Here is a 24,683-nt window from a genome sequence, read left to right as displayed (position 1 = left end):
CTACTTGAAGAAAAATTTTAATTAGGTTTCATTATCGGTTACTTGGGAAAATCCAAAATCATATGTTCATATTAAACCCTACTTTAAGATTTCAAGAAATTTCTTAGCTGTATCTGATTCATTCTTGGTAATTATCCTGTGAGATAAACATGAAGCAAGATGATTTGGAGAAATGGTTCCTAAAACTTAGTCTGTAAAACTGACCTTAATGAACCGGATCAGCGAAGTCTTTGGTTTTAAAACTGTGGAACTGATCAGCAAAACTCAGATCACACAAGCCCCTTTCCTTCTCTTTTCAAAGCAAATATTAACCTAAAGGAAGTTTTTATAATGGTATTATTGGTTTATTTTCCTCTTTCTATATATTGATGGAATGTGTAATATTGTTGAGTGGATATTTCTGAGAAAGTTCCAACTAATTATAGTGGTAGGTATCTCTACCGTAGAACCTTTCTTGTGAAGAGAGAAAAGACGTCATATTTGCAATACAAAGAAAAGAATTTCTGAAATTGGCAAGATATTTTATTTACTTGGATGAAGTTTACAGAAATCATGATCCTGGAAGGTAAACCCTGGGTTAATTTAGACTATAATTTCTTAAAGAGGTTACATTTCCCATTTAATACAGAAACCCCAAGGAAATATAAACCTCTCTTTAAACAAATTTGATACATGACTCTCCAGTAGCACATCTGAGTTTACACTTTTTCAAGTTTGCTGTAGTATTCATTTAAGAAGTTCCTCTGAGATACGTAAAAATTCCCTAAGATTTTTAGTGACATATCTTGTACATGAAGCAAAACATACATATAATATTATTGAGATATATACTTGCAATTTTTGAAATAGTCCTTAAATATTACCTGAAAATCGGGAACCACCTCCTTTTGAGGATTGTAATTTAAAAAACAAGAAAGAGAGAAAGAAGGAAAAGAAGCAAGGAAGGGAAGGAGGAAGGAAGATGGAAGGAAGGAAGGAAGGAAGGAAGGAAGGAAGGAAGGAAGGAAGGAAGGAAGGAAGGAAAGAAGGGAGGGAGGGAGGGAGGAAGGGAGGGAGGGAAGGAGAGGAAGGGAGGGATTACGAATGCTGGTCCAGGTACTACTCAACTGAATTGACTACTCCTAAATTTCAATACTTAAAAATGAAAGGACAAGAAAAGTTTCAGATGAACTACCAGAGAGCTGATAATGTCTGATGAAAACTGAAAACAAATGTTTTTAAAATGCCTAAGACAAAAAAAAAAAAAAAGAAAGAAAGAAAATATTTAGAAGCTACTGTGAAAAATAGCTTCTCCAAAGGGACCTGAAGCAGATAGTTTGGATAAACTCTACATTCTGGGTATGTACTGTCACATAAGATCCATATTTATACAATTTTAAAGCAATTTGTGAACTTCAACTTTGCTTATTTGTGTAACACACTATCTCAGTGAATAAACAGACTAACTTTGGTGAGCAGACTATTTAATTCACTAGGATATGATAAAAATAAGGTGATAGACAATCTTTTTAGGTAAGCAAATTATACTAATTGCTTAGAGGTACCATTTTGTGAAAATATACCATTTTGTGAAAATGTCTAGTATGAAGGGGATACAATGATTATTGTAATTGCTAAAATAAGTAAATGGCTTTGCCTTTTTCTCATTTTTTCAAGGTAATTATTATATTTTATCATAGAGGAAAATGCTTGATCTCTTCTTCAAAATGCACTGATATCTTTTGATTATTGTTTTTCTGCTTTGTAATGGTTATTTTAAAATGTTTGCATAATAATTGCATTATAAATATGTTTTCTAAACAAGCTGGTTTACCTCTCGGATTTGTTTCAGTAACATATTAGGTTTATTTTTGTTATTTTAGGGTTAGAGACATTAGCAATTTGCTTTGGAAGTGAAATTCTGAAGAATTCCACTTAATGATAATTCCACTTATAATATTTATAAGATGAATGCATGAAAATAATTCATTTATATTTAAACAAATAATGGAACATATGCATCCAAATGAGAAGTAACAACTTGAAAGTCAATACGTTTATTACAGTCAGCTTGCTATTGCTCAAAACATCTCAAAAGTTTTCAAATTGTCTTTACTCCATGCTACTAATCAAAAAATGTTCCCCATATATTACTTTATAAGCATACAACGTTTTGAAAAACCATTTTGGCCGTTAATTATTTCCTTTACTCATCAGCCAAAACCTAGAAGTTGAACATGTATGATATTTTTAAAGGAGTTCCAAGAATTTCATGAGAGACATATATCAGAGGGCATATTTGTTGAGAAGGCAATGGGAATTAAGTAAGAATGTTAAGGGCCTAGACTTTATCCTGTTGACAAGGAAGAGTCACTGGCAGGTATTAAGTAGCTGAGTTACATGATAAATTATGTGTATTAGGAAATGACTCTGTTAGGTAGAATAAAAATGAAGTAGGAAGGGTCAACCAACCAAACAAGTGGTAGAGCCAATATTTGAATCCAAGTCTGTTTGATTCCACAGCCTGTACTCCTAATCAGTACGTCTGACTGTAAGGCCTCTGTTAATTAATTTTTTGGACTCAGCACAGAGTAGATATTAGTTATTCTAATATTGATGTGATTATGATAATTATCAAAGTGCTTAATAAACATCTGTTGAATTAAAAAATGATTAAATAAGCCGGGCGCGGTGGCTCAAGCCTGTAATCCCAGCACTTTGGGAGGCTGAGACGGGCGGATCACAAGGTCAGGAGATCGAGACCATCCTGGCTAACACGGTGAAACCCCGTCTCTACTAAAAAATACAAAAAACTAGCCGGGCGAGGTGGCGGGCGCCTGTGGTCCCAGCTACTCCGGAGGCTGAGGCAGGAGAATGGCGTAAACCCGGGAGGCGGAGCTTGCAGTGAGCTGAGATCCGGCCACTGCACTCCAGCCTGGGCGACAGAGCCAGACTCAGTCTCAAAAAAAAAAAAAAAAAAAAAAAAAGATTAAATAAATTCACTACAATTAAAGCTTATTTCTTTAGGATCATGCAAAACAAATTATAAATTACTTCTTCAAAACTTGCTCTTTTAATAAGTTTAGTGAGGTTGGGTTGTTACTATAACATTTCTTTGGTACCTCTGAGAGAGATAAATTTTATAGTAACAGCGATATTGAAGACAGATAAAAGAAAACAAATTCTATTCATCAAGAAGTAGGCATCCTCTGTAGCTAATCTCCTGTCCAGTCATTTCATCTTGACCTAATACCAATCTTAGAGAAAGATAGGAAAGGTGAGGAATCTCTTTAGAGACAAAAATGCCAACAAGAATCTTAAAACTCAAAATATAACCTAGACTATTCAGCAGTTGGGAACGCAGTGTTTTAATCCTAAAAGGCATATTAACTATCCTGACTAAAAAAAGGTTAAAAACCTGTCAGCGAATTAATAAAAGGTGAAAAAGATGAAAACCATTGTTTAAACAGTTTTAAGAAGACACTACAAATCTCAGATAATAAATAACAAAACAAGTGTATATGGAGTTTTTTTTTTAAAACAGAAAGGGAATTTAAGTTTAACATGAACCTAAGAAGGAAATAAATTCCCATTACAAATTATGTTCTGTGTGAAAATAAATTGCAGGCCAAAAGGTCTTAGAGAATTTTCTTTCCAATGGAAAATATTTTCTGTTCATTAGCTAGTTATTGACTTAGGCAGCAGGGGAAAAACAACTGCATTAGATAATGGAAGATGCGTTTTTAAAAGAAATCATTAAAGACATGATTATAAGCTGGTTGGTTGCTAAAGGTCCAAATTGTGAAAAATTTTGATGTTACTTATGGTAAGCATGAAAATTGAAAAGTATCTAAACAAAAAGGCAACTCTGGTTATGAAGTACTGTAGTACAATTTGTAATGATTAGTGGAAAAGCACACTAATTTGTGAGATGCAGTATTTTGAAGGTCACTCAACTTTCCACTTGCTATAATGCCATTCAATTAAATACACAATAAATTTCTAAGATTATTTATGAAAAGGATTTTGTAATTCTTGTAAAATAGTATATTACAAATTCTGGCTGTGTACACAAGCAGAAACACCCGATTTAATGCACCATTAAGCAAACTGTAGCTTTGCTGTACACTTTTTAAACATTCAACCTAATTATGATGAGGTTTGGTCTTACTAAATACTGCATATTTAATCTTTTTAAAGAGTCTATATAATTCAATCACAAGATACAACTTGTTTATGTTGTAAGCAAACATACACAATATTAACAATATACAATATTCTGGCCTAATTAAAAAAAGTTCATGTTATCTTAAATACATTTAGATGCATAACACCACACAACTTTAATTATAACTTGCTATTTAATTATATTTTAAAACTAATTTGTATGACCTAGTACTTTTTTTTCTCTCTCTTCTACACAGAATGTTGGTCTACGGATCCAGTTAAAACTAGATTTTACTGAAAATGAATTTAAAAAGATTGAGTGTGTTAAGAGGAGTGGAGGATTAAGGGTAAGGTGACACCTACAGACACGAACTTATTTAAATTTGATTATCAGATGGTGTTCTGCTGATCAAATCAATGGGCTACACTGCATCCTACAAGGATGCTTTCTGGCATTCTGTCTCTGGGCAGTAGCATAAAGTTCTATGATTATAATCTACTTTTTCAAAAGATGATGTCTTTTCAAAATTCTCTCTTTCTTTTGTCATTTCCTATGCCCAGGGTATGCATGAGAAAACCATGAATCTCTTAATATTATCCCCAAATATAGGCGGTCAAGTACCTGTATATGTGGTATCATATACCATATAGGTATACAAATACTTATATACTTGGTATCATATATCAAGTAGTAAAGAGGATCTATGAAGGCAATCCATACCAGTATAGTCTAAATTTCATGAACTCTTTTGTTCCCAAAGCTGTTGACTATGCCCTCTATACCTGGATCTCCAGCATGAGTTAAAGGGAAATCTTTAATATTTGCATCAAAAAATAAGATATGCATGAAGTCATTTAAAATCAATAACAAGCAAAAATTTTGACAAGTGAAGTCAAACTTACTGTTTAGCTACTTAAGCATTGTTTAAATATATGAAATTAAACTGTGTAACAAAACAAGTTTCTGGAGGACAGAAAAATATTCACATCAGAATTTAATCTTACAGTATAATCCAAAAGAAGTATTAAAGCTTGTTTACCTTCACAAATTGTGACACCATTTCCTGAAAATCCCATGTTGCAATAGCAGGCTTCAATTCCATTGCGTATTTCACATTTTGCATTTGGGAGACAAGGTGTCTTGGTGCAATTTTGAGTATAGGAACAATTCAACAAAGTGGAAAAAACCACTAAATAAAATACAGAAATACACCTTTTCAAAAAGTAAAAGAAACACCTCTCCCCATTGTTGAATTAGAGTATAATAAACATAAATTCTCCTCTCTTTCTATTTAGATAAATGGATTATAAATTTTTCCCAAGAGAGCACTTAGCTAAGTAACAGCACAACAGCAAGTAAGTAAAACTTGGTTTTAAGATGAAGGCTTTTTTTTTTTTTTTTTTTTTTTCAATTTCAACCTTTATCAAGTAAATCTCAATGAAGCTAAAATGTAATAAACAACTCAGCTTTATAATAAAAACTGTGTTCCCACATCAGTATAGCATGTTGATTCAGTGTTACCCTTCATTCTGAGGTGAGATACTTTGAAAGGGAACTGCCTGATTGTAAAACAATTTCCCTCCTCTGGGAGTAATTCTGTGTAGAAATGAAGGTAAATTGAGTATTTGGGTTTTTGTAAATTCAAATCTGTGTTATTTTAAGATGACATCTTATCTAGGAGAACAGATGCAATTGCTGTTTTTTTTCTGTGTTCTAATGATTGTTTTCAACTTCAATTGTTTTCAATTTCAATGGTTTTCAATTCAATTATTCATAATAAAATTTATTTCACTATTTTTTTCCATTAGGGGAAATTTAAAAACAAAACAAAAACAAAAAAACAAACTCAACATTATGGGCAAAGAATGATCTTCCAGAAATGGAACAGCACACAAATGTGACCAAAAAAAAAAAAAAAAAAAAAAAAAGAAAAGAAACAAAGCAAAGAACAAGACTATACATCAGAGTTATTGAAATACATTTGGAAATTATATGTTGTGGACTGATAGGAAAAGATAAGGAAAAGTACAGAAGGTTCCTTTTTTATTGTTTTACCAGACCTTCTCAAGAGTCTTGAGGACCAACAGCTATAAAGCATGAGGTCATTGTTCTGAAAACAGTCATCTAGCATAAGTTGTTCTTATCAGGTACCAAGAGATTCTTAAGTATTCTGTTCTAAATCCTAGTGGCAAATAACTATGTATACTGACTAAGCCGGAATTATTTCACCCTCAGAGATGTCATTTACTATCTTTCTGCACAGTATGGTCAAAATGAAGCTCAAACCTGGCTCGGCAATCTCCTTAAAATGCCAGGAAGCCTCCCATGGGTGTTAATGGTTTGGATTTCCCAAATTTCTTCAGGTCAGAACAGAAGAAAGGTGAAAGGGGACGCTGGACACTTCCTCAAGAGGAATAAAAAGGTAACATTCCCTGGACCTTGGAATATTCAGCTTTAGAGTTGAAAGGTCAAGGAGAAAAACATCCTGAGAAGTACTAAGTCAATTCTCCTCGTAGATTTTGCCAAATCCACTTGCCATGTGAGCTCCACCTCTTAAAAACTCCCGTCCCCTACAAGGCATTGGCCCCTCGGACGACCTCGGCGACCAGGGACGCTGAGCACTCACCTAGGAGCGGGAGGAGTTTCATTGGCGGTGGCCGCGGTGGTGGCGGTGGCGGAGAGCGCGGCGGGGTGAGTGCGGCTGTGGACCCGGGACCGGGCGCCGCTGGGCGGGCGCGGCAGGGTCCCGGATCCGTCGTCCGTGACGCGCCGGCTTCCTCCGGACACTTTCCGGCCTCTTTTGTGTGAGTGTGTGAGTCAAGTCCTGAGTCCGCTGACCACGTCCGGCCCCCATTCCCTTTCCCCACGCCACCTGGGCTCTATTCCCTGCCTGGTGACCACTGACCCTGAGCAATGTTACAGCCCCAATGAGGAATCAGTTTGTCCCCAGGCGCAGCTCCCAGAGTGACACCCTAAAAGTGAGTACTTAAAAAGCCATGGTCTCTGAGATCCATGGAGAGCCCCTCTCGAGCTAGCATCCAAAACTCAATATGTTTTAGGGGTTCTCTCTGACACCTAAATTTCAAGACGTAGCCTTTTTAAAATATACTCACCAATAAATTTTCCTAAAGAAAAATGGGTCAAGAAGTAGGGAACCTGAATCCATGCAAAGGGGCATGCCAGTGCTCAGTTTCCACCTTGCTGGGACTCAGGGTTGCATCGTGTAAAACAAGGATATAGTCTATTGTGTCTAGGTTAGATTGTGTTTTCCATTATCAACTCAATTTGAGGTAAAATTCACCTGTAGTCCCTCCTTACACCCGCAGAAAAATTGGTGCATCATATCCTTTGTATGTTAGTATACAAGTCGATTATGTAGAAAGATATTGTTCACGTTGGAACATGGAAACATTTCTAGCTTAAAAAATTAAAAATAACTGGCAGAGAAAACTAATATATCATGACAGAAAATAGATCAATGGTTGCCCAGGGTTGGGATGCAGAAGAGGGATTGACTGCAGAAAGGCACAAGGAGAAATTGAGGTGATGATAATATTCTATATCTTGATTGAGGTGACAGTTATATGAGTGCATGCATTTGTCATAACTTATCCAACTGTATTCTTAAAATTGGTGCATTTTATCATATATAAGTTAGATGAATTGTATTATCTGTAAGTTTAAATAAAGTTGATTTAAAGAAAGGAAATGACTAATATTTTTGCCATTAACACAAGTCATTTTACCTTTCAAAAGTCAGATCACCTTTGTCACATTCCATTCCTATTCTGTTTAAAAAGTGACTAGTGCAAATTTACTTTGTATAAAGGGCAGTCTCAGAAAGATGAACAGCCACAGCCCCTGGACTCCAGGGGGATTATGAACCCCTGGAAAAACAACTAAAACTAGTCACAATCACACACTACAAAGTGACTTATGTATTAACAGCAGTCACAAGTGCTTATGTGTTGACACATTTACCTGGCTCTCCATAGCATTTTCCCAGACTCCTTCTAGGTGAATGTGGGCAAAAGTTCCTGAGAGTGGCACCATAATAGGTGAGGCAAATGAGGAACAAAGGTGTTGTGTGACTTGCTCAGAGTCCACAGCAGCTCTTAGACAGCTGGTCTAAGTGACTGGCCTTGATTCGAACCCATACTACAAGCTCACAGTCCATGTTCTCTATATTGCTTCTAGAATGACATCGCACTCAGGAGGCTGTTGCGAGAATGATGAGTCATCAGATATTGTTATTTGGGGAGTTTGAAAAAGTGATTTAAAAGTCCTAAATGCCATAAAAAAGAAGTTTTGGACTCTGATGATAACTTTTTTTTTCTAAATATTTTTGCGTTTTTTGTTTTTTAAAAACTGAAAAGCAATTCAGTGAATCACTGGCAAGAACCCAAATGATGGATTTTAAGGCCATACCAAAGGCAAGGAAGCAAAAATAAACCATGAAGAGTTTAGTAAATAGATTATAAATGCCTGAACAAGGGTAGGCATATTTGTGATGGAGAGATAGGAACAGATTACAGAAAGCATTAGATAAAAACAAATTTGATGTCTGCTTGACTTGGTAAAATTGAGAGATAAGGCTGAAACAAAGAGAATGTGGAGGTTTTCTAGTTGTATGAATGGGAGAAGGTGGGAACCATTCACAAAGATACAAAAGATAGGATGAGGAGTAATTTTGGGAGAAAAAATGAATAAGCCCAGTTTGGTAATATGAAAGTGGAAGTATGCCAATGATCTGAATTTATTTATGTGAAGCTAGTTTCTCCAGTTATAAGAAGTTGAGCTTCAATGTACATACATAGAAACAAACTTCAAAAGGCATAAATATAGAAATACATTATTTTCTGAGATTAGCTATAAATTGAAACACAGCACTTATTTTTAAAATAATTTACTCCATATATCTGCCACACTTGCTTCATCTTTAATTTTTTCCTAAAGATAATAAAATACAGCCCAATCTTTAAAAATATCACTTTTTCCTAGACATTGCTTTAAAATTAGCAAAAGTGAATTAACACTTGAATCTAAAAAAAAGTTTCCCATTTTTTTCTTTTGCATGTGTGTTCTTATTAAAAGGCAAAAGTGTATTCATAGTCCTCGTCAAGAAAATGATAGTGTATAGGGGAGCATAAGGTGTTTAATGATGCTTATAGGTGTTTGTTTGTTTGTTTTCAGACAGAGTCTTGCTCTGCCGCCCAGGCTGGAGTGCAATGGGTGATCTAGGCTCACTGCAAGCTCCGCCTCCCGGGTTCATGCCATTCTCCTGCCTCAGCCTCCGGAGTAGCTGGGACTAGAGGCACCCACCACCACGTCCGGCTAATATTTTTGTATTTTTAGTAGAGACGGGGTTTCACCGTGTTAGCTAGGATAGTCTCGATCTCCTGACCTTGTGATCCACCCGCCTCTGCCTCCCAAAGTGCTGGGATTACAGGCGTGAGCCACCGTGCCCTACCCATGCTTACAGTTTTAATATTGCTCTTTGTAAAAATAAAATCACCTAAAAATGTATTGCTTGAAGAAGTCTGTATTTTTAAAGGAAAATACAGATAATCAATGTATAATTTTGGTTTCATTGTCTTGCATTACTTACAAAAAAACATTTAGAAGTTTTGGCCAGGCGCGGTGGCTCACGCCTGTAATCCCAGCACTTTGGAAGGCCGAGGCGGGCGAATCTTGTACAAGGTCAGGAGATTGAGGCCATCCTGGCTAACACGGTGAAACTCCATCTCTGCTAAAAGAAAAAACAAATACAAAAAATTAGCCAGGCATGGTGGCTGGCGCCTGTACTCCCAGCTGCTCAGGAGGCTGAGGCAGGAGAATGGCGTGAATCCGGGAGGCGGAGCTTGCAGTGAGCCCGAGATCACCCCACTGCACTCCAGCCTGGGATACAGAGAGAGATGCTGTCTCAAAGAAAAAAAAAAGCGTCAATCCAAAAAAGTGTTTTAATTACCAGAAAGAAAAGCATATTTTTAAAACGTATTCTCAAAGGAATATTGAACTATCAGTCTAAACTTTTATTAACAATTTTCCCTTGGGTACCACTGCGGTATGTTTAACTTTGAAAGATACACAACAATCACTTAGAGCTTGATTTTGGTCTAAATATAACGCATGGAAGTTAAGCCACTTTAAGCTACCTACCTGATTGTGGCTTTGATGAAATACACCAGTGTGAACACTCCTCTTGCAATGTTAGATCTTATCAGATCCATGATTAGTTCTATCTTAGGTCTGTCTGTAAGTGCCAAATTAAACAGGATTTCCTTGAAAAGTTCTTGGACAGGTTGGAGTTTGCAATGGAAAGTATTCACTCTGAAGGCCCATGTTTAATTCTAGCTTTTATCTTGAGTAGAGTCTTTAACCCTGTTGGGGATCAGTTCTGTTAAATGAAAATAACAGTATTTGCCCTGCTAGAAGATAGTGAGCTGCTAAGGTCATTACTATACATGTAAGAATAATCAGACATCCATACCTTTGGACACTAAACACATTTAAATATAGGAAATTAGTGTATAGTTAACATAAAGCCCTTCTCCAAAAGTGCATGTATTCTGCTCATGGTGACTGACAGTAGGAACCTAATGCCACTTCTGGATCCCGTTTCTGAGGCCTTTGTAACAGTGTCTAGTTCCTCACCTAGACGTCAATAATGTGATTAGATTCCAAGTGTTTGTCACGCTCTAAGTATATCTCTTAATATTAGTCTATACTTATGGATCATTTGACTTTTCCAACTTACTGAACTTTTGCCACCAATTTGTTAATTTAGGTAATTCCGCATTACTACATATTTTCTGTATTCCCATAGTACTCTCAATAGGATGACAATTTACCACAGTTTCTCGCCTAAAAATATTGAGTTTCTCATGACTCACTTTTAGTCAAAATCAACATTAACAATGTACTGTTGGCAAAGTGCTATAGAAAGGTAAAAAAAAAAAAGGAGGAAAATTGAGTTACATATGAAGTAGGCAAGATTAATTTGATTAAAACATACTCAATGTTGAAATTAAGAAAAGCTTTAGTAAAGTGGAACAGTAGCCCCAGTGTAGAGGAATGCCCATGAATGGAAAGGACTGAAGTTTCCAAAGTGGGCTTGTCTGTTAATGGTTCTTAGAACTCGAAGGTCAGGAACAGAGTTTTTGTTTTTTGGCTTTTTGTTTTGTTTTGTTTTGCTCCATGACACTTCATTCAGTGCCTGAGTGAGATGTGTATGGAATTTTAAAATGTGCTGATCGATTGGATAAATTAAGAGTTTCTAGAGTAGTGCATAATGAAATTTGTCAAAAATGCACATTTGTGGCCAGGCGCGGTGACTCAAGCCTGTAATCCCACCACTTTGGGGGACCAAGGTGGGCCAGATCATGAGGTGAAGAGCTTGAGACCATCCTGGACAACATGGTGAAACCCCATCTCTACTAAAAATACAAAAATTAGCTGGGTCTGGTGCACGTGCCTGTAGTCCCAGCTACTCCGGAGGCCGAGGCAGGAGAATCACTTGAACCCGGGAGGTGGAAGTTGCAGTGAACTGAGATTGTTCTACTACACTCCAGCCTGGCAACAGAGTGAGACTCCATCTCAAAAAAAAAAAAAAAAAAAAAAAAGCACATTTGTATTTTTGGAGACTATCTGGAAATTGTCTGTCTCAGAGGTCTTTTAGATTTTCAGATGTATTTTACATCAATGGGATATAGCAAAGGTCAATCTTTTGCATTTAGTTTTTTAAAAAGCAAGCACAACATAGTTATTTTAAAAATTATTTGTAGTTCCAAGACAGTAGGAGAAACGAGTTGTTTCTTTCTTTTTTTTTTTTTTCTGGTCTAGTGTTAAACTTAGGTTTTAACCAATTGTAGAGAGATGCTAGTGTGGAAATCTGGCTAGCTGGAAACTTGTGTCTTTCTAATCTATGTTAAATATGTCTAATATCTGTCAAAAGTTGGTATGAAAAACAAATTATAACATTTTAATACACATTTTCACTTATGCATTTAATGAGTTCATCATCTAATTATGAAATTCAAGTTAGTATCCAAAAGCATTTTAAAAGTTGGATTTCTAAGACTATGAACAGGAACACTTGACTAGGTTTTCTGCTACAATTTTTTAGTGGAACGGGGTGCAAAAAGCATCTGGTAATTTTCAGTGTTGACTGGAAGGGAGGAGCTCCAAGTTCCTTCCCATCATAGTCATTCAATTGTTTTGTGACCTTCAGAAAAATCACTAAATCTTTCCATTATTCTGCTTAACACATTTACAAATGTCCCTGCTTTTTATGTTTTTTTCTCTCCCAGAGTTTCTCTTCATAAAGATTTATAAACTAGTACCCACACCAAGGAGCAAATTTTCTTCTGAGGCAGGTATTGATGTGAAGAGGAAAAATAAAAAACACCTGCATTTATGCTAATTGTTTCCATTTTAACTGACTTGTAAATTATTTCATTAATTTATTTTTCTTTCTTTGGACATTTCTATGTTATAAAAATGTCAAGCTGACTCATTTTCTGAAAGGCAGCACTTGTAAAACAGAAACCAGGTGAAAATCACCTCTTAATACTGTTCTTCTTAGCTATACTTTCAGCACTTGGTAACACTGATTTATTCATAGTTGATTGCTCTCCTTCATTGAGTTGTCCAAAATAACATCCTGAGAGGTTACAGAATCCCTCAGGATGTACGAGTAATTAATATTATTTCTTTAGGTTTGTGATACATTGTACTTTACATTACATTTCATCTACCTTTTTGTTCTTCACTCATTTACTGTATCTTTTTACAGCTCTCCACCACTGCTCCATTTTTATTAGGAAAATTAAATATTGTAATTATGTACTGAGAGCATATTTCAGTTGCTTGTTATTCACTATCATCTATTGTTATTAACATTCATATTGAAGATACAAGTGTCTGGTTCGAAACTCCAGGGAACATCATTATTAACTTCCTATCACTTTGAGAATTATCTTTGTATTCTTATGCTTTATTTTCCACTGTGTCAGAAACCTTTAATCTCAGACAAGATTTAATTTTTTCATTGTAAACTGTTTTATTAATAGCCTTCTATGAGAAAGAATTGGCTTAAAAATAGCTGTTTGGAAATCTAAAAGTACATTAACTGATAATCATTTACAATTTATCACATTTTTAAAAATGTTCCTATAAAGATAAGCCTAAGGCTCTGAGTTTCCTTTCATATCTCTATCTATAGGCATAAATTAACATAAATAGTACTATCTCCAACCAATTGCAAACGTAATTTTGCTTACACTGAAATAATTACCCTAATTTAAAGGTAAATTTTCAAAAGCCATGATGATGTAAAGGCATTATTGACACATAACTTGTGAATTAACATTTTGAAATAAGGGCTTATCACATATAATTTACCTTATTTATTGTGCTTATGTATGTCTTAAAAATAATTCACAAGCCAATTGCACTAGTTTCTCTTTCAAAATTATTGAATAGTTATTGATTTTCCAAATTTTAATCATACCAAATAATCACACATCCTATGCTGGTAGCATAGTACATAATAAGGATCATTTATAAATCTATTAATAAGCTTTGACTTATTTGTCCTGTGAAATAATATAAACACATTTGCTTTATTTATTGACTTACAGCAGAGTTATGGAAAGCTAGAATGCTGATTAGATTTGGTGATTTCAAGAATATTTCTATAATGAACTTCTAAAGATTGAGCAAACATTTAAAATTATATCTTTTAAAAATGAATCTTGTTTGTGACATGTGAATAAAATTCTTTAAGATACAAAGAATATTGATATGGGAAAAAAAAAGTATCATTGTTTCATTTTTGTGCCAAATGTGATCACTGAGCTCAGGACAATGCAAGAACAGAGTTTTTTATTAATAGATATTCAGGTGTTTATAAGTAATTTTCTTAAAAATACATATAAAATGGAAAGAATTCTGAATCATAATTGGAATTATCTGAGAAACTGTTTAGCTGCAAAAGACAGAGGTTGCAGTTGAATTATTATCAAGGTAGTTGACCTTTATTTCTGAGGTTGAGATTCTATTTTACAATGTGTTTTTCATTTTGACTAAATAAATTAGAAAATAAAAATAAGATTCTAATGGAGGCAGTTAACATTTTCATCAACCTACGCACTTCTCCTTTAAAAAAAAAAGAGCGATACATAAAACAGTTTCTGAAGTCATTTTTATTTGATTTCTCTTACGTTATTTTTTACTATTGGTCAGATATTTAATGATTATTCATTGTTTTATTTTAAAGAATTTCAATATTGTATCATTAGCAACATATCTTTCAAATATTGTCCTCACCACACACATATTTTTGAGAGTGTAAAATGTTTTACTCATACGTGAAAAGAGCACTTTTGAAAACTTTATAATAATACATATCACTAAAATCATGATTCTTCTGCTGATTTCTTTCATTGAAGGCTGAAATTAATTTTATGCATTGTTTTTACTTTTGGTGCTAAGATTGATAAGGTTGCCATGTACAATATTTAAGTAGTGATGTGTCTTGTTTACAATTTTCTGTGATCCATTACCGTTGCATTTGTGAGGAACCATATGATTATGGTCTTAAAGGTTGTCCTGTAAATATACTAATTTTGTTCCATTTCCCCACTGTCCTTGTCAATAGAATGCCTAAAGCTCAGCCTGTCCTTCTTTTGTTTGTTTTCTGAAGGACTTACAAGACTGTCAACAGGATGGATTAATTTTGTACCTCTCTCATCATAAAATGTTTGATCCTAATAAAGAGTTATGGTTGAATTTACTCTCACTGTGCAAAATTTTATTGAGAGATAATGTGGCAAAAAAATGAGTCTATTCTTATCAGAATCTTTACGTTGTAACTTCACGGTTTGTATTGAATGTTGCATACCACGGAGGAAATATGTGTATGGTAAAATAACTTTCCCAGATGTAACTTTTAGTGTATATTAATCCACTCTTAACCTGATAATCTGTTATTAGAGTATGCAAGTATGATTATCGAATAAAAGTAATAGTCTGTATAAAATGCCTAATAATTAAGGCTTTAAGAATAATAGAACTTAAAATCTTTCTGATTTTCTCTGCTTTATCTCAAAAACTGTATCCCAGTTCATATTTATCATGCTACAATCACTTTAGCTCACTGACTCCCAGTGGCTTTATATGCCCAAGGCAATGTCAAACTTCTTTGCGTTCTGAAGCCAAAGGTATTGCTTCATCTACCTGGTGCACCATGTACATCAGTAGAGGAAACAGCGGTGCCCATTTCTGGCCTTGCTGCTATTCCATGTGCCTCCACACCAGTTACAAAGGCCTGTTTATCTCTCTGGTCCTCAGTGAAAATTTTTTTTCACAATGGATATTTTTTTTTCTTTTATGATTCAGGAAAACTGTTCTAATTAGGTGACTGGAATCACACTGAAAGAACTATAGTAATTTAAAAAGAATGGCATGGAACAAGCTGCCATTCTGATGAGTGATTCTAAGGCAAAGGCTCTCAGCATTACTCTTGAAAAACTCTGTGTTTTCCTCAGTAGAATCTTAGAAAGGGATGCTCTTTCATAAGAAAACACATACTGACAAGTTAGCATATCTATAGAAAGGCGACTTTTAAAATTTCGCTTACGGGACAACTAATTCAAGTATTAATGAATTCCCCAAAGTTGTTTCAGATATAGCACCAAATATTTTATATTTATCCGTTAAGACTCCAGCCAACATTACTGAGGGTCTGCTGTGCGGCATATTCTGTGTGACACTCTGGAGATTCAAAGCTATAGAGTGACAAACGGAGTCATCCCCAAATGGTGCTAGAAATGAACTGGGTTGCCTGGATAGTCGGCTAGCTGGAACTTGGAGATCCTCTGCTTTGTTCATCAGGAGGTGCTGTGCCCAGCCTGGCGTTCCATGGGTCCCATGGTGCCCAGGTACATTCCCAGACAACTATTGTCCACAGCTGGCATCAAAATTCAGACTTTCTGGCACCCAAATTGATAAATTCCTTCCTCATAACTGATGGGATTGAGTCCTTACTCAACTCGCCAAAAGGGGAAGCAGGACCCTCCCTTCTAGGAAGCACATCTGTACTTCACGAACAGTGGAGAGGCGTGGGCAAGTAGCAGCCCTTCCCAGCAGATAATGGGAAGGCTGGAGGGCCTGTGCCTTTTCTTCTATTGTTGACTCTTGGCTTGTAAATTTACCCAGACAGGTACGTGTAGTACATGCTATCTGTGTAGGATTGGATTTCTGTGAAAGGGACTGTGCCTTCTGTTCTTGCACTTTTGTTGTAGGACAAGCCTATGAAAATGACTTTTTCAGGGAAAAGCAGGCACATGGGAGACTGGAAGTCGTAGGTTCTAGCTGCCTAGGAGCAGCGACAATACGGCCCTTGGGAGGTTGTAACTCTTTCTGTGGGGTGGAAGAAGCAGCTGCTTTCTGATAGGAGAATAAGAATCCTTAATCTAAGCTACCTTGGTAGAGTATTTAGAATGAGTCCTCGGTGACTTTTAGACAGTCCTATTCTAATACCATTAAGGTTGACATGACATGTCCCTAGCTTCGATATTATTAAAGTTAAGCAAGAATAAACCAAAAATTATAATGCAAAGAAATCATTGTTAATTGTGGCAGAAAGAACATAGTCTGTTATAAGGGCATGGCAGAAACTGTTCGTTGCTTCCCTAGCAAATATTATTTTCATCTTTCTTGGTAGTCATACCTTGTACTTGAAGCTGTGAATGTGGTCTACTACTAAAACAGAACTGCATTTTGCAATTGGCATTGCTGAGACTAAGTTCTGGCCATTGAGGTATAAGCACAAGTTCTGGATTTCACTTTTAGAAGCCTCCTTAAAATAGGCTGTATATATATATATATATATATATATATATATATATATATATATACACACACACACACACACACACACACACACATACACACACACATATATATATATATTCTATTTCCTTCTTTCTGTTACTTTATCACAGTGGTAAAAATTGGAATTCTGTTTTCTTGAACTAGGAGAGAAAGCCACAACCTCATGATGTTGGGGGTGATAAACTAGCTGTCCCTAAGGACTATAGAGCCAAGGCAGCCTCCCAGAATTGGTAGAATTGGCCACCCCCAGTCTTCTTAAATGCAAGAAAAATTTACCTAGTATCTTGTTTAAGTCATTGTCATTTTGGAACTGTTATTTGGGGATTTATAATAACAAAACCTAATTCCGACTGATAACGTTTTCAGAACCATCAATGTTTTGGAGTTCGGAGAGCTAGAGATGAGGACACAGTTATATACCAGAACCAAGGCATGGCTACCAGAACAATTTACAAGTCTCTTCATTCTCTGAGAAGCCAGTTACCTTTGTACTAACATAATGCTGCCTGTCCTCGACCTAATTTGTTCTTGGCTTCTTGTAAATAAGCGACTTCCAGCAAGGGAAATCAGAGGTCCAGGCAGGAAGTAAGAATATTAGGAAAAAACAGGGCAACCACATGACCTAGAATAACAGTTTAGGGAATTGAATAGACACAAACACATAAACACACACACACACACGTATATGTATGTATGGGTGCATATTATATATGTGTGTGAATATATAGTACAACAGTATGGGAAACTGTGTTGTATATGTGTATGCATACAATTCTAGACAGATATAAGTAAATTTATATACATTTACATAAGTAAATGCTATATCCCTCTTTATCCAAACTGTTTGCCCATATGAAGCTTATAAGTCCTTTAAGTTGTGAAGTACATTAAAGAGGTGGTTCCTTATTAAAATATAAATGCTACATGAAAGTACCTCAGAGTGGCAAGCTCAATACAGTGATTTAACTGTTCATGACTCTATCCTCTGAGTGCTTTGCTTTGTCTACTAAAAATGACAAACCTTCAAGACCTCAAAGAAATCCATAAACATTTTGCTCAAAAGGTTACTGAAACCTTTCTACAGAGTCAACATAGTGGCTTTTATAGATTATGAAGGTCATTAAAAAATAAGATCATATTTATCGGAGCAATATGAAAAAGCGTCCCAGCATGCTGTAAGTAATAATGGGAGTCTTATTAATTTATAACTATCACACAGTGTTTTTCTAACACAATTGTGAGCTTTGAGTGAAGCAGATGTGGCTTAGTGATAAAGTCTTTTGGTTTCTGAGTAGTTGACATCTTGAATGAAATACTTATACCCAATAGCTCTACTAGTAAAATTGCCAGTTCTGGTTTTCCCTTCAAATGCAATTATTAGGTAATATTAGCTTACAGATATTGCTGGAATTTCATACAAGTGGAAAAGAATAACATTTTGATATTTGAAGTCAACTTCTGATAGACTTTATTAATGAAGCACACTAAATCTTTTGCTGTAGATCAAAATTTATTTTGCATAACAAGAATTTTTTTTACAATGTATATTATCTTAGAAAAGTGTTGATATTGATAAGAGTCACTGAAAATCAAATTTGGGGAAAAATATTAAGAAAAATTTGAAGTACATTTTTGAATTGTAAATAAAATAGAGATTCAATATTATGGCTTATGAAGGAATGAAATAAAAGAATAATCTGGCCGGGTGTGGTGGCTCACACCTGTAATCCCAGCACTTTGGGAGGCTGAGGAGGGTGGATCATGAGGTCAGGAGATCGAGACCATCCTGGCTAACATGGTGAAACACCGTCTCTTCTAAAAATACAAAAAAAAAAAAAAAAAAAAAAAAAAAAATTAGCTGGGTGTGGTGGCAGGTGCCTGTAGTCCCAGCTACTCGGGAGGCTGAGGCAGGAGAATGGCATGAACCTGGGAGGTGGAGCTTGCAGTGAGTGAAGATCACGCCACTGCATTCCAGCCTGGGCAACAGAGCGAGACTCTGTCAAAAATGAAAACAAACAAACAAAAAGAATAATCTAAAAGTCTTTTTTACATTACGAGCACACTTTAGTAACGAGCAACACCTTTTGTTCTGTGATTTGTGATTGTTCATGGAATTAAATCTTCGTTCTCCCTGTCCCCCTGACTTGATTTCCTTGTTTTGACCTTCACTGTGCTCTGCCTTAGTGTTACTACTATGTATAATTAGGATGCTCTGCAAAGACAGTAGATTCCCTCAGTGGATAAATTCTGTCTCATTCGGCTGGAGGTATGCTAGATATGCAATATTTAGCCATATTCTTTGCTTTCTCATTGCTGCCCACAGTGAAAATCTATCCCGTGGCTATTGTTACAGCTACACCACCTAAGAACGCCTTGGCTCTGGAGAAGGACTTCTAGTGAAAATTCTCTGCAATTGTTAACTAATTAGTAAAGTAAGCAAATGAAAACAAACAAACAAACAAACAAACAAACTGATTTAGAAAGCAATTTCTCAATGTTTGTCCATAGCCTCAAAAGGATTCTTACTTTGGACTCAATAGTTTCCATTTTTAAAATATATTCTAAAACATGCACACACACACACACACACACACACACACGCGCGCACACACACACCCCAAATCCAGATTTTGATAAGTTGTATGCATCAAAGTATTTATAGCCACTTCAATTATAGTATTCAAATATTGCAAACAATTTTTTAATATAGAGTATATAGAGTGTCTGCCTGTGTCTCCTTAGCTGGAGTGCAGTGGTGCAACCTTGGCTCACTGCAGCCTCAGCCTCCTGGAGTGATCCTCCCACCTTAGCCTCCTGAGTAGCTGGGACAGCAGGTGTGTGCCACCATGCATGGCTAATTTTTGTGTTTTTTTTAAGACATGGGGTCTCACTATGTTGCCCAGGCTGACCTAGAATTCCTGAGCTCAAGCAATCCTCCCACCTTGGCCTCTGAAAGTGCTGGGATTACAAGTGTGAGCCACAGCAGACAGCCTGGAAACAATTTTTAAAACGAAAGCAAACGAAAAGGAAATAGTTAAGAAAATTATACCATGGAGAGTCAATGTCATATGTTCATTAAAAAATTGGTGATGGTAATACGAGGGCAAAATGGGAATATTGGGGTTTTTTGGCCAATTTCAAAATGCTGTATCATGCTGTTCTTTTCTTTGAAAAAACAGTTTTGAATTCATACAATAAAACAAAATAAATGCGTGATACATTTTAAACACAACAAATTGTAAATTTATCATAAGATAAGCAGTAGAATTATAAATTTATAAATTTATATTTTGCATTGAAATACAAACATAATGAACTATTTTCAGGGAACAAAAATAATAATGTGAAAAATACATTTAATTATGCAACATTTAAAAGAAAATATTTGATCTTTTTTCAAGAAAAAGCACTATCTTCAAAAAAGTGTCTATATTGTCAACGTTAACTCATAAGTGTATTTTTGTGCAGATCATTACCTGCTGATGAAGAAGCCCTTTGTGATTCTGTATTAGTCAACACAATGGTGCAGAGACAGACTATGAAATAACTCCAAATCCTTTGCTCTAAATAATTACCTTCAACGAATATAAAAATCTCAGTTGATAACCTTGTGGAGATATTTTAAATAAGATTTTAGGATTTTGTTTTCCTAATTTTGCAAACTCTCATTGATAACAAACTATATATTTTGTTTCATTACAAAGTGTGTTTTCCTGGTCTGTCCTTTAATTTTATCATGAATAAATAAGTTCGGTGCAGACTTACCTTTATCAGTTTCCATTCTGATTTTTTCATAGTCTACTACTTTGAAATGTTTTTGAAATAGAATAAAATTGTTCTTGAATAAGAAGGTTTGCAATATCACAATACATCCGTCTATTTAGACTCATTAACATAGAACTGGCTAAATGAGTAATTGATTTGTCTTTTCACATTAATTATATAATAGAGTCAATGATTTTATCTGAATAAAATAATGATGCAGATTTCAGATTTTTAAAATGCCAACATGATGACTTAATGTTAATAAAACAGTATTAGAGTATTGATTCCTAAAAATAGCCCTGAATACTGGAAAAACTGACCACAGTAAGTATTATAAACACTATTTTAAATGGTTCTTATAAACACTATTCAATGACATGGAAGATTATTAGGGTATAATTTTAAGTAAAGAATAGAAAGATAAAATTACATATAGATAGATAAATAGATAAATTACATATACAATGCTATTTATAATAATAAATACTGTATAGTAAATATTTGTTATGCACAAGCACAAGTGTGGTGATATTATATATATATGTTTTTGTCCATAGTTCCTGGCTCATTAACTCCCATGGCCCTTTTTATAATGCTGGGGAGCTTTAGGCCTTAGGAACAGTTCTCAGTAAACAGAGTCTTTCTCTCTCTCTGACCTCCTGCCCTCCTTTCACCTGCTCCTTTTTCTCTCCAAGGCAGAAATCTTCTCTTGCCCTTCTGTCTTAGAGTTGGCTGTAAAGAAATTCTCTGACCTACGTTGTAGGTCATAAGATCCCTACTTCAGAAAGGTTCCTGCCCCACACTCTGAAGGAAGGATGCTGCATGGAGAGGCCAAGAATCTGATCAGACAGGCTTTTCTGTGTTTCTCCATTCAGACTGTGAGTATTAGATCATAGCCGTTTTGTTCAATCACATATCAGGACAATTATCCATGCTTCATTTATGAAGTCTCCATAGAGGCCCAAGAGGACAGGGATAGGGGAGTTTCCGGATACCTGAACATGCGGAGTTTCCTGGAAGGTAGCAGGCTCTGCTATCCCCAGGTAGATAGCATCTAAATTGAATTGGAGAACACCCAGCTAGTGTCTACAATAGAATTGACTGCTTTCTTGCTCTGTGACAACAAAACACACACACACACACACACACACACAGAAGTCTTCTGTTTTGATTATTGTGGTATGAGAGTAGAGGGGGGAAAAAAGTGTGAGTTTTTTGCCCTAAAGAACCAGCCAGTTTAAAGCATTTGGTGGATGAAAATGTATGTTCATTTTGAGATAACTCCATGAAATAAGTATGCCTCACCATTTTTTCAAATGAAGATCTGAATATAGAAACAACTTAAGCACCTGTGGATATATGAATGGATAAAGAAAATGTGGTATATGCATATATGATGAAATATATCATTTGCTCATAAATTAGAAGAAAACTCTGCTATTTGTGATGACATGAATGAACCTAGAAGACACTATGCTAAGTGAAATAAGCCAGGAACAGAGAGACAAATAGTGTATTATCTCACTTATACATAGAATCTAAAATAACCAAGCTCATAGAAACAGAGAGTAGAATGGTGGTTGCCAGGGGCTGGGACACGGAGAAATTGGGAAATAGGGAGATGCTGGTCACAGTACAATGTTTCAGTTATGCAGGATGAACAAATTATGGAGATCAAAGGTACCACATGGTGACTATATGTAATGTTACTGCATTATTGTATACTTGAAATTAGCTGAGAGAGTAGATATTCAATGTTCTCACACAAAGACCCAAAGGTAACCATGTGAAGTGATGAATGTGTCAATTAATTTGTGTTAATTATGTCACAATGTGCATTTATATCAAAACATCTTGTTGTGCACCTTAAAATACACTTTTGTCATTGTATCTCAATAAAGCTGGAGTAAAAAGAAAAGAAAGGCTTAACAAGAATAGAGTGAGTCTGATGTCATTTGCTAGTGAGTAGCAGTGAGGTGGTGCCTGGATCCCATCTCAAAGCCCTGGTTTCTACTGTCACATCAGCATTTTACAATTGGTTTGCCTGCAACCCATAGCAAGAGATTTGTTTAATATTTCAAACTCAGTACGTGGGCACACACGCATAAGAACACACATGACGCTGTATAGATATGACACTAAAGAGTGCCATATCCTAACGCACTCCTCCTTTTTAGCTTGTATCCTAACAATTTGGCACTGCATGTTGATGAAGTAGATCCACCTCTTCCCGTCAGAACAACAGGAAAACAAACTTCCTCTTTTCAGGAGTGGCCTCGAGACACAGACCAGTATCTTGGCCAATTATTGTCAGAAAAACATCTATCAATTAAGGAAAAATCAGAGTTACTGTTTTACATCAAATCTTCTGATATTTTAATAGATAAAACTAAAGAATGTTGTTCGATTTAACTTACTTATCTGGAGGTCTGTTTTCTGACTAACCACTCACGTGGATCTCACTGTTCAAAATCAATTATGTTACGGGAAGCATGTTACTCAATAGGTAGACATCAGAAATGCATAGATCTGAAGTTGAATTATGAGGAATTTGCCAGGCACTACCCTCAAGTACACCGGCTGCATAGCTCCTATGGATGCAAAATCCTGGCAGGATTTTAAATTTTAATGATCAATTCTTTTTTTCCTTCGTGTCTTGAATATTTATTGAACACCTAAGAGCAAGGCGCTGTGCAAGGTCTTAGGAATGTCATGATGAAGAGGACAGTTGGGAGCCTTGCAAAGCTTATGACTTTGCTGTTTGTATTTGTTATGTTTTAACTATAATCCTAGCACCTAGAACTGGTTACTTGGCTTTGCCCTTTAAAAGCCTAAAACATTTTCCAAAACTAAACTTCTCCACTTCTCTTCCCCTATTTCCTCCTCCAAACAGAACAAAAAAGAAACAAAAAACCCCAAACAAAACAAAACCCTGATATGGTTTGAATCTGTGTTCCCCTCACAAATCTCATGTTCAATTTTAATCCCCAGTGTTGAAGGTGGGGCCTGGTGGAAGGTGATTGAATCGTGTAGGTAGTTTCTCATGGTTTAACACCATCCCACTTGGAGCTGTTATTGCAATAGTGCATTCTCATGAGATGTAGTTGTTTCAAAGTGTGTGGCACATCTCCCCTCTCTTGCTCCTGCCCTGACCATGTCAGATGTGCCTGCTTCTCCTTTGCCTTCCACCATGATTATAAGTTTCCTAAGACCTCCCCAGAAGCAGAAGCCACTATACTTCCTGAACAGCCTGCAAAACCGTGAGCCAGTTAAACCTCTTTTCTTTATGAATTACCCAATCTCAGGTATTTTATTTATATCACTGTGAGAATGAACTGAAATCTGAAACTGAATTGTGTATACTTCCACCTTTAAGTTATAAGCAATTCTGTCCTGTTACTTGAAACACAATCCTTTCAATTACCCTTGACTTCTCTCTCACACCCAATCTAACCCATCAGCAAATTCTGTGAGCTCTACGTTTTTGTTGCTATTATTGAGACATGGTATCACTCTGTTGCCCAGGCTGGAGTGCGGTAGCACCATGACAGTTCATTGCAGCCTCCACCTCCTAGGCTCAAGGGATCCTCCCATCTCAGCTTCCCAAGTAGGTGGGACTACAGGCACACACCACCACACCCAGGTAATTTGTGTATTTTTTGTAGAGACAGGGTCTCACTGTATTGCCCAGGCTGATCTCCAACTCCTGCACTCAAGGATTCCCCCCACCTCAGCTTCCCAAAGTGCTAGGATTACAGGCATGAGCCACTCTGCCTGGCCCATGAACTCTATCTTCACAATCTATTCAAAATCGCTTCATTGTTTACTACCACCACCACCTTGGTCCTGGTTCAAGCCACCATTATTGCTCTCC

General features: G+C 35.9%; 1 protein-coding gene across 1 annotated transcript in view; it reads right to left on the bottom strand.

The window, feature by feature from the left end:
• The window catches only part of LOC105482701 (adhesion G protein-coupled receptor L4), a 120,594-nt gene extending 113,680 nt beyond the window's left edge, over positions 1–6,914 (bottom strand). The window contains exons 1-2 of the mRNA XM_011742952.3: positions 6,774–6,914; positions 5,187–5,336 (exon numbers count right to left, since the gene is read on the bottom strand). Of these exons, the coding sequence (XP_011741254.2) occupies positions 5,187–5,336; positions 6,774–6,795 (172 nt within the window). The 5' untranslated portion in view covers positions 6,796–6,914. The remainder of the gene's footprint in view (positions 1–5,186; positions 5,337–6,773) is intronic.
• Between the last annotated feature and the right edge of the window lie 17,769 nt (positions 6,915–24,683).

This window comes from Macaca nemestrina, chromosome 1 (genome assembly GCF_043159975.1).
Source record: "Macaca nemestrina isolate mMacNem1 chromosome 1, mMacNem.hap1, whole genome shotgun sequence".
NCBI lineage: Eukaryota > Metazoa > Chordata > Mammalia > Primates > Cercopithecidae > Macaca > Macaca nemestrina.
The sequence above is the reverse complement of the archived record's forward strand: the minus strand, read 5'-3'. Positions and strand labels throughout refer to the sequence as shown.